Consider the following 15,268-nt stretch of genomic DNA (forward strand, 5'->3'; position numbering starts at 1 on the left):
GAACACAGTGTTAATTTAATAACATCAAGGCTGTGGGTTCAATGCCTGTATGGGCCATTCACTGAAGGGTTGGACACTCTGATCCTTGTGGGTTCCCTCCAACTCAAGAGTATTCTGTGAATCTGTTGATGATTTTGCACACAAGATGATCCATGAACTGAAAAAATATGTTAAAAATACAAACATGAACATAAATTACAGATTTTGTTTCTTAGGATATTGCAAAACACCAACTTATTCATCTTCGTCATTTTAGTGCCTAACCGTTGGTTCGATCTTATGTTTTCAGTAAGTCTCAAGTAACCAATCATCTACTTTTGCTGAAGGTCATAATGCTTACCAACAGACATATGCTGGCCCTTCCTCTTAACCCAGTGGTAAAATTCCTGTAGCTGGAGTCTTCTACTACTGCTTACACCAGCTTTTTATTTTCAATTCAATGCACAGGCTTAAGGTTTTTCATACCCCTGACCTGTGACTGAAGCTTCTTCCCACCCCACCCCTCACATGAATGCTGTTTAACACAAATCAATTTGACTTTGCTTTTAGCTACTGCTCAAATGGAGTTACTGCAGTAACTCCATTCAGTAAAGTTCCAAATATAATCCTTCCAGCTTGGCACACATTCTTTGAGTCTCTATACGCACAATATATAGGCTACATTGCAGAGATGCCGGAATTCTGAGAGAAAAATTACATATTTGTGTTCATTAGTTTGTGTCAAAAGCTTTCTTAACAAATCAGTGAGAGGCCTTATTCTAAAATTTGTCAAAGCAGAAACATCTTCAACTTCTGGTTCATTCAGATTCATAAATGCCATACAAGCAAGGAGTCAGGAAATCCAGTATAAAACCTACATAGATTTTCTTTCAGGGCAAGGGGGGAGGTATCCAAGAGCTTCATTATTTATGACTATGCCAAAGTTCTCCAGCAAGGTTATTTATAACAGTGAATTCCCATTACACCTTGCTTTGCCTAAAGCCACTGACTTACTGTGATTTGCAACCATTAGCAAACAACACCCATATTCAAGTTCAGTGTATCTATTTCGACACAAAATGGTTGATATTGTGCACCAGAGTCCTGGCTCAGGACTCAAGGGGCCAGTTTTGCACAGCTTAATGTGCTCAGGAACGTGGTTCAGCTCCTAGCAGTCTTAATTAGGCCAGGAATAAGAAAGAAACGGTGAACATCAGGGTTTAAATGTAAAGCAAATGAGTTATTCAAAAAGTCATTTCTTGCACAGTAGAGAATTGCAGTGTGTCAAAAGAACTGCTGTGACCAAAAACAACTTCATATTTTTATATGGGACAATGACTGTAATTCGTAAAGCTCTTCCTGGTTAATAAAAACAGAAAGAAAGAGAAAAATAGAGACAAAGACAGTACATGCATGGATGCACACATTCATGTGTTTATGTCAGGAAGCAGGGAAGGTTTTTGTACTTTTTAGACAGAAAAAAATCCTATATAAGCATCTGAAGAATTTAAAACTTTACAATATTCAAAACAAATACAATTGTTCATAAGGTATTTATAAGCAGCTAGTGAGGCATGAGCTTACACATACAAAAAGCGTGTATTTCCAATCCAAATGTACAATCTACTCTTTGAAAATTTTTGTAATGTGACTGATATTTAAAGACCTTTTATTCAGCATAGTGATCTGCACAGCACATCAAATTATTTAAGTTAAATGTTCCAAATAGAATTTTGTCTCAGAAATTGTACCAGCTCACTTGAGTAGGCGTGAAGCCAACAGTTATTTAATTCAAGGTTGCCGACACTGATGATTTTATATAAACAAAAACAACTTTTCAAGATTAGGAAATTTACAGCTGAAAAACAGTATAATCATTAACACTTTAAAATATTCAATGTGACAACTGTTGAGTTTGATTTTGGAGGAGTGTTAAGCAAATTTAGGACACTTTTAATGAAGTTATGACTTTCTATGAATTTTAAATCTAATACATCTTACCGAAACCAATGCCTATACTTTTTAACCCAAACTATGGTAGGTGTTCTTTACAAAATTCAGAAACATGTAAAACACTGGCATATGTGCCAGTTTGTCGGATGTTCTGTCAACATAAAACAGGTATTAAAGTTGAGAAACACATGTTCTTAAATATATGCCATTCAGCCCCTCTTTCTGATTCCCACTCCAGATCATTCTTCTCCCCTAGAAACACTGAACAAGGAATTTCTCTTTCCAGAATTATTTCAACAAGTCTGCAAAAATCTCCAGTCCTCAAGATTTGAGGAGAGCAGCAGCTATTGAGGCACCCCATTGCATCTGAGCAGAGAGAACAGTTACTGAACTAGAAAGAAAATCCTTAAAGAATGACACTACAGACATTACAAAAACATTATTAGTTCACATGGAAGTGACCACATAAGATCAATCTCAAATGATGTAGTTCCTCAGAAATAACCCCATTCGGCAGAATATTGTAGTAAGATATGGTAGCTGATGCACTATTGAAACTTCCACAGTCACTAATGGTCTGATTTACTGATCCATTGTGTGAAAAGGGTAGGAAAGAGAGAGGAGCAGATTCAGAAAAGATTCTAATGTCACACTCATTGCTAGATTTTCCTTCAAAAATACTATGAAAGTCTGTTTGTCTTCCAAGGACAGAACCAGACTGAAAGACGGGACACTAGCTGACAAGATACACACATGAACAGGACCCAAACCAAGACAAAAATCTGCCTTAGGAAAACCAGTCAGATTTAGATGTAGATAAAATAAATCTTATTCTTTCCTTAACTTTCCTCAGAGATGTAGATTGATACTTTAGAATTACTTCCTTCTGCTTTACCAAGAAATTCTACATTTTCTTTACCAATGTCTCCCTATTAAAGCTCAGCTTCAAGGAAGGATATTTTCCTTTCATTTTCCGACACCAATATGGTTTTCAAGCTGACCTGTCCTCCATCCAAACTGACATTTACAAGCTGTGCTAGAAGTTGTCCTCCTCCGCCTTTCTAACCTTATTAGAGGCATAAGGAGCATATCACAGAGACAAGATTTCAAATGAATCACCTCCCCCTGAATGCCAAACCAGTGACTGTTTAAACAATTAAAAAACTTAGTCTCAGCACTGTTTAAAAATCAACGTATCCTGTAAAGCATCATGTAAAGAACTCCAGCAGCCACGTGTTAACATTTGCCATACACCAGTACATCCATTAATACTGACTACAAACACAAGCAAAAACATTTACTCTTTCACAAAAAGACTTTTTAAACCATTTTATACAAAGTATAAGAAATATTTTTTAACACAGAAAATACTTCAACATGTAGAAGTGAAAAAGAAAACATTATTTCAGACTGTGTGCAAAGGTATAGTTTTTGTTTTGCACCACAGAAACCGTTAGAACGGAGAAACTAACAGCAATATTTTCGAAAACAACTAATTTTTGTTAAAAAAGGCTGGTTATAATTTTTAGACCAAACTAGTTTCACTCCAAAACGTTCTGTGGAAATCTATTTAAGGAATGCAAATGCACAATTGACTTTTATTTTGACAGGTTAGAGTTTCAAAAGGAGCAGAATGATTTCTGGGTTGAAATTGCTGCTCTGTTTAATTATCATTATCCTATAAATGACATCAGGAACAGTATCAGACTAGAACTGGCACTAATATACTATGAGTGGATATAGGCAATTAAAACATGAAGGATTTAATTTCAGCTGAAACATATGGAGCACAGAAAATAATAATTAGATGTAATATACAGCTAATAAGAAAGAATGCCTGCTCATTCCACTGACCAGTTCTATGGCAAGATTAACACTGTGTTTAAAAAAAAAATAAAATCACAAATTGGCAGAATAAACTTAAATTTTGCAAACTTTTGTCCTCTTAGAAACACTTTCATTCTGCATATTTTGAAAACAGAATTGAAGATTTCTTTTTCTACAAAATGAAATCTGTACTCCTGGACTAGTTTTCATAATACCTCAGCAATCCGAGAAGCCATAAAGAAGCAGCTTGTCAACAACTACCACCAACACAATAACTGGACAATTTTAAGTAGGACTGCCAAAACCTCAAAAAATAGATTCCACAATTCTATACATTACAATTTTTGTTAGAAGGCAGCAGAGAGACAAAGTGGACATTTACAGGTTCATCCAATGCAGTCAGTTAGTAGTTCTGTCCTCTGTATCTGACTGCACACCAACGCCTTTACCCCATCTCCTTTGTGCTCCAACAAGAAGAAGCCAAACAAAGTTTAGTGGGTTCTTGGTAAATCTGGTATCTGATACTAGGTCCCTACAACTGTTCCCCAAAACTGTTCCCCATCAGGAGCTTGCAAAGAACCCAACTCAAGAACTTTTCCTCTGTTCTTCACACCTGAGCTCACCATTGGACAAAGTAGAGATCCCGATAACCTTCTGCCTCCAACACACTCTCGGCATCACTCCAATGGACTCCAATTTTCAAGCTTTAGCAGAGGACTCCAGGGTTTGGGGCAGCAAAGGAGGGCCAAGCCTGTAGCAACATTTCACCTGCTTCACTGAACACTCAGAGCATGCTCTCCTGCAGCACCTGGACCCTGAACATTGTTCTGAAGCAGATGGAGATGCAAACGGGAAATACTGCTGGAAATGAAAAAAAAACTCCCTTCCAAAGAAACTTCCGTATCTACACCTTGACACATACAGAATGAGAAAGCATTAGTTTTTCTTAAGGTCCCAACTTGTTCAGTCCTCAGGCTGCATCCTCACCTCACTTTGTCCAGAGCAGGGCCATTTGCCCTTCTTCCCAAACATCACAAATTTAGAAGCACAAGAGGCAGCAGAAACTGCCAGGTAACACAGACACTGAAGCTGAAAAAAGGAGGATAATGCCTGTGCTTTTCAAAGGCTTGAGGAAGAAAAGACAACTACCTGACAATGTGAAGATTTGAGAGAAATGAAGAAGACTGCTAGGATTGTCGTGAAATAGAAAAAACAGGAGATTCTTGCTCTCACAAGCTTTTACCAGAAGACCTCTGAAAACCCTTTCCTCTCATCAGGAAAATCCTCAACCATCTTGAAATACTACTTGGATTTGCCCTGCTGGGAAGTCTTGAATTCTCTCTTGACCCATTTTTCTCATCTATCAAATCACTGCCAACAGCAGTTCTCATAATCAGAAATGCTGCATGCGCTAGAGATGGGTGTCTGGAGCTCTTCAAAATCTGAAGATAAGCATTACTTTCATTTCCACTACTGACTAGCAAGGAGTTAACTATAAAAGTCAACTACCTTTCTTTAGTTAGTAGATTTCTTACAGGAAATTCTGCATAAACTATCAGCTGTGGCTGAGAGGTAATCCTCAAAACTGATTTGTAATATTGACACTCTTGCTAATTCTAGAAAGTCAAATGGATAACTATTCGTTATAAAATACCACGTTAAAGGAGCATAATGATAAGTATTACATTGACTTTCTAATGAGACACACAGCAAAGTTCAAAATGCAAAGCAGCTTTGCACAGAAAGCAAGAGACAAAGTATTAAATGTTTTCTCTGACTCTTGCCAAAAGTCCTGCTCTGAAGTGATGGATGAGGTTTCCTCAGGCTAAGATGCCAAAGCCAATTAGCCATGTCAATCCACAAGAATGCCAGCTGCCAGGATCTAACTTTATTACAGTATTACTTAAAAGTGAAGACATCAGCAATGTTTAAGTTCACATGACTCCTAATTTTAAAACCTGCCTTTTTTAGATTTAGGATGGGGGCAGTGACAATGACCTTAAGTTTCAACCTACTGAAATCCTCACAGAGTGCCATGATTGCTCATAATTTAATTATGTAAAGCATTCTGTTAATCAAATTAGATTACCTTATGCACTATTCAAAAGAAAGTAAAACTTCAGCTTATTTCCCTCCTCATATGAATTCTATGTAATGTTTATATTTAAAAGTAGTAATTTATTTCAACAGTGCCTGTTTCAGTTGCCAAGCTGCATATCCCACAGAACATGATATGTGTAAAGTATATAGCTTACCCATTTATGGCATCTAATTCTGAATTCCAAAATAAAATTTTTGGAAAGTGTCTTGAGTATTTGTCGACTAGAATAAAGCATGTCCAAGTCTTTGATTATTTGAAAACATCTGCATTTGATTTCTAAGCAAGGAGTTTGGAAATGTTCATCTTACAATACACTTCCCTGCACATTCACCACAATAAACTCAATCATTCCATGAAAGAGTAAAATTTTTCTTCTGTTTAGGTGCCTATGAAATAAATCTGAACATTACTGTCAAGCAATAAAAGGCACCCATTTATTTTGTACAGCGTCCATATTCCTCCAAACTTCTCAGAAAACTGTGTATACTTCAAGTAGTCTATATTAACTTTATTGACATCTTAATTGAAAGTTTGGCTTTTTGCTACTACATTTACACTGCCTTTACTTTACCACCCCAGCATACAACTGGCAGTTCTTCTTGAACTATTCTGTACCTCAGGGATGCTGAGAGAATGAGACAAAAGCAGAAGTATAACAAGGTTAAAGAAAGTTGCAGGTCTTCTGGAAGAAAAATCAAGGTTTTTTCCCAGATTCTTATTCAAAACTGGGCTTAATCATTTCTTGGCTGGATGTTTTTTGTTTCTGCAGACGCATGCCTATACACAACTAGATATACAGCAAATAAGAGCCATTAGTAAGAGCTTAAAATTAATGGAAGTTCATTCTCAACTCTCAGTTTAATAATGTAAGTGCCATCAAGTGTCCAAGAATGCTATATTTTGTTGCCATTTACAGAGCATTGAGGATTGCCAACTGAAATGACATAAAAAAACAAACCCTATTTCTCATTCCAGGACACTGTCTTCAAGTGCAAACCAACATGGTTAGCTTTCTTTGTTGAGACTTGCCCTTTAAAATCCAAAGACTAAAAATCCATTCATCTTGGTTCTTGCTCCTGAGTTTCATAAGCCAGATTACTGTCACCAAGTGCATCTGTGATGCTTGACTGCCCATGCTGTGACACCAGCCATATCCCAAGTGTCACTCTGAGAACAAGGGACTGACTCAACCTGGCTTTAGACCATGAGGCAGCACAAAGGTGGAGGCCACATTTAAAGAACAAACATTGCATGAGTCTTATCGGAGTATGCTTCCCATGAAATGGGAAAGATGCAAGCTCTTTGTTTTCTACCTTAATTTTTCCACTAAGATCCAGGCAGTAATGAAGAAGAAGCCACGGAAGATTCTCTCGTCCTAAACCCAGATGACAAAATAGGAGAAAAAAGCCATCCCACAACAGGAGGAAGGGTTTACCAGGGAACATCACATGAGCTGAATCCCAGAGTGATTTTATAATGCTTGCATCCCCAGTCGTTCTGTCTATGCTGGACATTAAGTTCTGCACCTTTAAGACTGGTTCTGAGAGCAAAGGGGGGGAGAAGAAGCATGCAGTTTGTTTTCAGAAACTGCACTCACTCCTCCACATTCCCACTCACAGACTGTGCTGTCTGCAGCATAGACAGCAGGAGAGAGCTTTCCTTTGCTTTTAGTTAGTTTTTTTTTTGATAGCTGAGGCGAAAAGCCTCAGACTGTGGTTGTTCTTTTTCTTGGAACTGATCAACCCTGCTTTGGACCAAAAACCCAGAAAAACACCGGGAGCTCACACCAGTGTTCCACCAGGGCCCAGGATGCATTTTCCAGCGCAGGAGAGACTGATGAGACTGAGCGAGACGAGCTGCAACCCACAAAAAGGACTCTCTGAATTCACCATCTCTTCAGAACAATGAGAGATTCCATTGTTTAATATTATTCGGTTTTCCATGTTTGTGAGTACTTTGTTGTTAAATAAACAGCTTTTTCCACTTCTCTCAAAGGAGGTTTATGTCTTCCAAACTGGTGGGGGAAGGGGCCACTTGAATTTGCTTTCCAGAGGGACCCCATTTGGAGGTTTCCTCCCAAATTTGCACTAAACCAGGACAACCTGATAGAAGAAGAAGCAACCAAGATTTGACAAAATCCCATGCTACAATGTGGGCCAAAACAGTTGTAAAAATGCCATTATTAGAAGCAGGGACTCTCAGCTGAGCTTCAGACTTGAAATGTGTTATATTAGAACTACAGCCCCAGGGAAAACACTACCGAGTTGATTTCAACGTCTAAATTGATACCAGACAAGACTTGTTTCTTGTTGGCACTAAAATTAAAGGCTTAACTTGTGACAGAACTAGAAAAAATACCAACTACAGCAAATGGCAAGACATTACCTGAGAGTGTTTGTCCATGCAAAAGCAGAAATTCTGCCATAAGTGAGTACGTCAGACTTTTTTCCAGCAAAGACTAAATTCTGTCCCTTTCGCTCTTCCCTTCTCCAGGCAGCAATGAGTGCGTGCTGGATGCTTCCCTAGGGGAATCAGGACATGCCTCAGAACATTGTCCCAAAATGGGACTTTGCCCTCCATAAAGCTTGAAGTACTTTACAATCCTGAGCTACAGTTCAACGCAGTTTCCAAGAAGGAAAACCCTTTCCTCTGAGCTTTCAAATTTTCACAGAATCACAGAATTGTTTAGGCCACATAGGATCATCAGCACTGACTGCTAACCCAGCAGTGCCAAGTCCACCACTAAAGCGTGTCCCCAGGTGCCACATGTACACACCTTTTAAATTCCTCCAGGCTTGGTGACTCCACCACGTTCCTGGGCAGCCTGTTCCAGTGCTTGACAACCCCTTCTGAGAAGAAATTTTTCCTAGTATCCAAACCAAACCAAGTATCAAAATACTTCTGCTATTCCAACAGTAACTTATAAAACCAAGGAAATAAAACCACTTACTATTCTAACAATAAAAGTAGCTCAGTACTTAAGGCATTTTTGTTTGAAAGAAGGAACTAGGCAACAGTTTTACCTTAACTAGCACACTATCAGCTTAAAAGGTGACAATATAAGAAATGAAAAGGGACTCGGGACACCTTCAGATAATAAATACACCTTTCCTGCCAGCTGCTGCTGTAATCAAAGCCACTGTCACCCCCGAAGAGGGGTACAGACAACAGCGACAAGACAATCCTGGAAGAAAATGTCTCAAGCATTTATTTGATGTACTTTCAGTTATGGAGATTACTTCTGAAATGTCAGAAAAATAAAAAAATCAATTTATTTCTATCTTGGTTAATATGCTAAAAGAATAGCTAAACTCTTATCCTGGCAGCCCTTGTAGAATGTTAGTACTAAGGACTACATGAAAGCACACAACATAAATTTAATTATTTAAAAAAAAAAAAAACCCAAAGTAGGAGTGGCCAAATTCATTTTATTACAACTGAAAGGTTCAAAACATTTAAGATATGCATTTGGAAAATGTAAATCCACCTGTCCTTTGTCATTTTGGATTGCCTCCATGTTTTGACTCAGATGAAACTGCTCCCAATGGAGAAGAAAAGGTGGCAGCTAGTCTTGTTTATGGAATGTCAGTTTAGTAAGTTGAAACAGAAAACATTTTTTTGTGCTACAATGAAAAAACTGTGTAGCTAAATATAATGCTTTGCTGAAACAAATGAGACTTGTTAAATACCTATTACTTCACAGAACTACAAACGAAGAAGTGACAATGATCTTTTTTTCATTTTAAAGGATATTTTTGAACTGATACACAATGTTTTATAGTATGTAACAGCACTGGGTGATAATTTCTCGGAGTTGCACGTTATGTTAATACAAATGATTGCACATTACTACAAAAACTGCACAAAACAAAAACACCCTTCAACCTACATTATTCATAAAATCCTCCCTCATTTAATTGCAACTGGCACAAGGTATTTCTTGAGACATCTGTAACAAGTGAGATACATTAGCAATTTTGTACAGAAAGCATTTGATAAGTTGGTAAGAAAAATCACGTAGGAATGCTCAGTGTCACAGCATTTCTTGCATGCAAGTACCTTCTTTTAAAATATTAGCAGTTTGACTTTAGCAAAAAGTTAAAACTACAGGATCAGCAAAAGCACAGATTAAAAGTGACTTTCTGTTGCTTTTTCTCTTGCCACAGCAAGCCTCACTCCTCTTTCTTTCATCCATCCACCTATCATTCTCAAAAAGCATAAAACAATAACAAATTTAGTTATATGGAAAGTGATATTGGAGGGCTCCTGGCCTCAAACATTTGAACCATGTTCTATATTGTGCCATATCTCTGCCAAGTTTGGTATCTACTTTGCTCTGTATGTGTGCCAGATATCTCAAATTAGGCTTGTAGCTTCAAGTTTTTTTAAATATTGCATAGCATGAAGATTTTGTGATATTTTGGATCACTATGACTTCCACTCTGTAAAAAAATCATACAAACATCTGGAGTTAAAGTTGACTGAAGAGCAATGGATACTCATTTCTCCATTAGATCCTGAGGGATTTCTTTTTGAGTCTCTGTTTCAGCATTTTTGCATGCTCCTAGACCAAATATTTCAAGCTTTAAGAGCACAACTTACATGCAACCTTCACACTTGACTGGTTGGAATAAACAACAATACAGCCCAAATGAAGCCAGATTTAGCTGGTTTATGCAACTGAAAAACAATTCAACTGTGAAACTGCTTGGACTACTTTAAAACAGCAAAAAACTCTGCTCAGCTGTATTATTTTATCACATACAGAAGCAGAGCATCACCCACTGGAATGCCACTAATCGACTCATTCTGTACTTGTTTTAATAAAATATCTTCCTCTGTGTATGAGGATCTGTGTGCAGTATTTCATAAACAGCAGATGCACTGATGACCCAACATCAGCACAGGAATAAATAAGATTCAGGATCCTCAGATTTTTCTGTAAACTTTGCCCAAATGCAATTGCTGACGATTTCCCCAACTTCCATTTCTAGGACATCAACAATATCAACTCTCTGTCTGTCCCTTTCTGGGCTCTTCCTAAAATTTTCTTAATATTATTTAACTATTAAATTAATCCAATCCTTTTGTGGCAAGCCCATCATTTTATCTATCACCTCTCTGCTTTAACTAGAATAAACTCTACATTTTCTCTTTTTTTTTTTTACATTGTTTTATCTCTAACACTCCCACACACCAACTCCCATTACGTCAGTCCAGCTCCATGTCACCTGCCACAATAAATTTTCAAGTTTTTACCTGTAGATTGTGCTTCACTACTTCCTTTCTTCCTATCTTTTGCATCTTACTTTTCAAATATATAACTTTCCACTCAGGAATATTTTCTCTATGTCTGGGACATACCCCTATTCTTCTTCCTACCATCACCCTCAAGAAACAGCCCTCAACAGCATCACTCTGCATGCAGCTGCTTCATCTTCTGCTTAAGCTTTATATCATTTATTCCATCACCCTCAAGAGCCTCTTATTAATATGAACATTTCCAATTCTGCAAGCAGCCCACCATACATCAGAAGTCCTAGTAGAGAATGAATAAAGACTTTGATGTAGTAATACACAGTTTGAATTTCAAACATAGCATGTAGCTCAGCACATGCTAGGATAACTGCCTCCTCTCTGGTGTAGCATTTCAACGACAACATAGCAATTTTTCTGAAGTTCTGTTTCTCAAAGAAGCTTTATATCAAATCAGTCCTAGTTCAGATTAGTCTCTTCCTATCCTGTATTTTGAAGGCAGCCATTGTTTTGTTTTCAACACTAGAAAAGCCAAAACCTAACCCAAAGACAGTTTCTTCAATTGAAAAGCAACAACTCAACTGTTGAGCCGTTCACAACAAAGTCTGCCTCAACTGTTAAGAAACGTAAGAGCTATAGGTCGTCTTCATGGAAAGTCATTAATATCATCTACTGTTCCAGATAAAAATAACCAAAAGATTACATTTCACTTTCCACCTTTTGCTGGAATCTTAGGGTTCCTTTTGATCTCAAATTATCCATGAAGGATCATCTTATATATTCACTACCAATCCATCTCTTATGATCCTAGAAATTTTGTGACTTTAATACATGCAATCCAAAATAGAACTTGAAAGCTCCGTGGCTCTGTGTGGTCTACCACTACTCTATTCTGGGCTATTACAGAAACTTTAGGTCTCCAACCCACATGTTCAGCAATGTCAGGACTTAGGCATACTAATTTAGTTCTAAAAACTTCAATTAACTTCCAGTGAATAGCTAAGAAGTAGATTTTAGACTCTGCATTTTAAAATTAAAGCTACAAACGCTTCAGTCCTATTTATTTCTAATTCCTATCTCTGAAAAAAAAAAGCCAAAGAAAATCCAAGTCCTAAAATACATTCTTGTATAGCTTCAATTTAGCAGCAAGCTAGTCTCAAAAAAAAAAAAATTATTCTATTTTTCCATAGAGCATATTTAGCCTAAACATCTTATTTTTAATCTGTCATGTTAACATGTAAGCAGCAAGGAAACGCAGCTAGAGAGTTCAGGTTCACATAAATCTATAATCACTGACTTATTTAAAATGAACCAGGACACTTAGTCACATGTTTCCATTCACAAGTTTCTAGTAGCTCCAGATTAAAAAAAAACAATAAAAGTGTCACGTTTAGAACAAGAGTCCTTAGACTCCACTGCCTTTCATGTTCTACTGCATTTCCCTCACTGAAATGAGAAACAGCAGCCATGCATAAAGATTTAACACACCTTTCCCCTTTCCACTAAGTAAATTCATCTCCAAGGACAAATTGCCACATAGTGCCAACTGGACAATAGGACTAAAATTTTCTGATTTAAAAGCCCTAATCTGGCTATAAAAATTCACTGCAGCAACAGTCATGATAATCACTTATAATAACCAACAGTAATTACAGTTACCTCCTGCCTACCTGGGCAAAGGCACACATGAAGACTCACACAAAAAGCCTTAATTATTATTGCTCAGGCTGCAAAACCCAGGGTAGCAAAACGTGAAACAAAACAAAGGAATACATTTAGTTCCGTTAATATCTTAACAGGTCCTGACATGAGTTTTACAGAATGCAAGAAATGCAGGCTAATTTCACAATCCATCTGCCATCACTAATGATTAAAGTGTGACAATTTTCAAAATGGGACATGCTGCAATCTAAAGCTGACAGAAACAAATGTTTTAAAGGCTTCATAAATTTATAGGAAAGTCTTATCAATGCATATAAAGTTCTAAGCCAAAGATAAGCAACACAAATAGGGAAACATTTACTGTGATTACAGGGCTTGCTAACAAGGTAAGTATGACATGATCACAGACAGTTTACAGAGCAAACTCTGGCAGCTCTGGCTTCACCAAAGACTTGTGACTACAATGAGTCATTATGCTGAAGAGAATATCCACACAAAGTGGTGTCCATAAAATGTAACTGCATGGCTTGACTTTTCCCTTACAACTCTGTGCAACACCAGGTGAACTGTGTGGGATTTCAGCCTTAGAGCCATGAACACAATGACAGCTTTCTCAGATACTAGGAAGTGCTGCTATTTAAGCACACCTATTACGCCCCTCTCTTGGAAAGTCCATTCCAAAAGAGTGACAGTATATCCAGCTAAATATCACTGTACTCATAACCTCTCTTTCCTGAATGAGGAGATTCTACACAGTTGCCCTTTTGAACTCAAGGAAAACTTCCAAGGTTAAGATTTCCTTGCAGGAGTCAAACCTTGCTCCCATGCAGTACTGGGACTCTGAATTAATTGCATTTCAAAAGGAGAATTTGTCATCTTTTCAAAATAAGTTAAAAAACTTCTTAAAGAAAAGGAATCCTAAAGAACAGAGTATGAGCCATACAAGTCAGGAAGCAATAAAAGTTACAATGGTACTTCGACAATAATAAAGTGAAAAGCAAAAATAAATTCATTCTCTTCAGAAGTCTGTAAGTTCCCCTCACAAGTCTGTCTGTACAGACAGAGTCTATGAATTCAGAACAACCCCAGAAACAATTTCTGCCTAAAAGAAATAGTTAAGTGCCAGAGTTTAAGAGAGAATTATGTAATGGGTTTGGTAAATGCATAAAGGGACTTTCCAGGATATTTACCTGTTAACACATCATGATAGCAGCTCCTTCCAAAAGTTCTGCCCCCACAAAACATTCAGAATTACAAGTCATCAACAATGATTGTACAAGGACAGAAGAGAACATATTAATTTTATCACCCTAATCTGTACAATGATACATTGCCTTTGTCTCACTCCTTTTAGTCATTAATATTATCATCACCATCAGAGTTCGACTCATGCACAGTTCTACTGGGGCCCCAGCAAACTCTCTCAGTAATGTAAACACAATTCTTCAGTTCTTTTTTTTTTTTTTTTTTTTTTTTTTTGTAGTTTCTGTGACTATCTATGCAACTCAAACTGTACAAAAACTTCACATAATTCCTTTGGCAAAGCAAAATCTTTCCTAAAGGAGTATGATCAAGTAACAGAACAATTTATATTTGGAAAAAATTAATGCACAAAGCATCATTTAGATAAATGTTATTTATTTGAAGGAGAGTAAAATAAGTATGACTCAAAATTTAAATTGATACAACCATGTGGTAAAAATGTTTGCATGCACAACAGCTAACACAAGTTTGAGAAATTATTAGTTACAAAACTGAAGTATATGGGTTTGGATTTCTCATCTGCAAAATAATGATCATTTAAGTACCAGATGCCATTCTATCATGGAGGAGAAATACAAAATTAACATCTTCTTGGGGCTACAACTCATGAAATTTTGAGCATAATACAATGAACCACATTTCAGTCTCTGCTTTACAACTACTTCTGAAAGGCCTCTGATCACAACTTGCTCTTAAGAGTTTCAGTTACCGAATGCATATTTCTTAAAGAAAAATCCTGCGTCAATTTAAAAAATGCAATGAATGTCAGCATCTATCAGCTTTAAACAGGACATTTCCAATGGATCTTACATGCTTTTATTCTCTATTGAAATAAAGGACTACTTACTTGATTAGCCATGTAGATTGTGAGAAGACCTCTCCTATAAACAGAAAAGATAAAATAAGTGAATGAATCAAATATTTTTTTTCAGACAGAAGAAAAACACTTTCATCATGAGGAACATTTTATTAAAGATGAGAATTTTAAAAACAGATTATTGATGATGGAAGATGAATGATTACCATCTTAGAGAAAAATTAGTGCAAACCCAAAAATAGCATCTTGATAGCACAGTATCTAAAGCAGTAAGGAATTACAGGAACCAAGTTATATATAGCAACTGGCTACTCCATATGAGTCCTGAAGCTGTCACAAGGAGTAAGGCACCTTGAATTACACACAACTCTTAATCACAAAATAAGCCTACATATGAGCCAGTAACATAA

The 15,268-nt window shown here is 37.0% G+C and overlaps 1 protein-coding gene across 5 annotated transcripts in view; it reads right to left on the reverse strand.

Moving 5' to 3' along the window:
- LOC136285031 (transmembrane protein 135-like) overlaps window positions 1–15,268 on the reverse strand; it is a 112,307-nt gene that overhangs the window by 78,112 nt on the left and 18,927 nt on the right. For all 5 annotated transcript variants that reach the window (XR_010719348.1, XR_010719347.1, XR_010719349.1 and 2 more), the window contains exon 2: window positions 14,889–14,922. Coding sequence is in view for 2 of the 5 variants with exons in the window: in XM_066175660.1 (XP_066031757.1) it covers window positions 14,889–14,922 (34 nt within the window). In the remaining 3 variants the exon portion in view is untranslated. The remainder of the gene's footprint in view (window positions 1–14,888; window positions 14,923–15,268) is intronic.

This window comes from Chamaea fasciata, unplaced genomic scaffold (genome assembly GCF_029207755.1).
Source record: "Chamaea fasciata isolate MVZ Bird 193981 ecotype frontalis unplaced genomic scaffold, bChaFas1.0.hap1 SCAF_2, whole genome shotgun sequence".
In the NCBI taxonomy this organism is placed as follows: domain Eukaryota; kingdom Metazoa; phylum Chordata; class Aves; order Passeriformes; family Sylviidae; genus Chamaea; species Chamaea fasciata.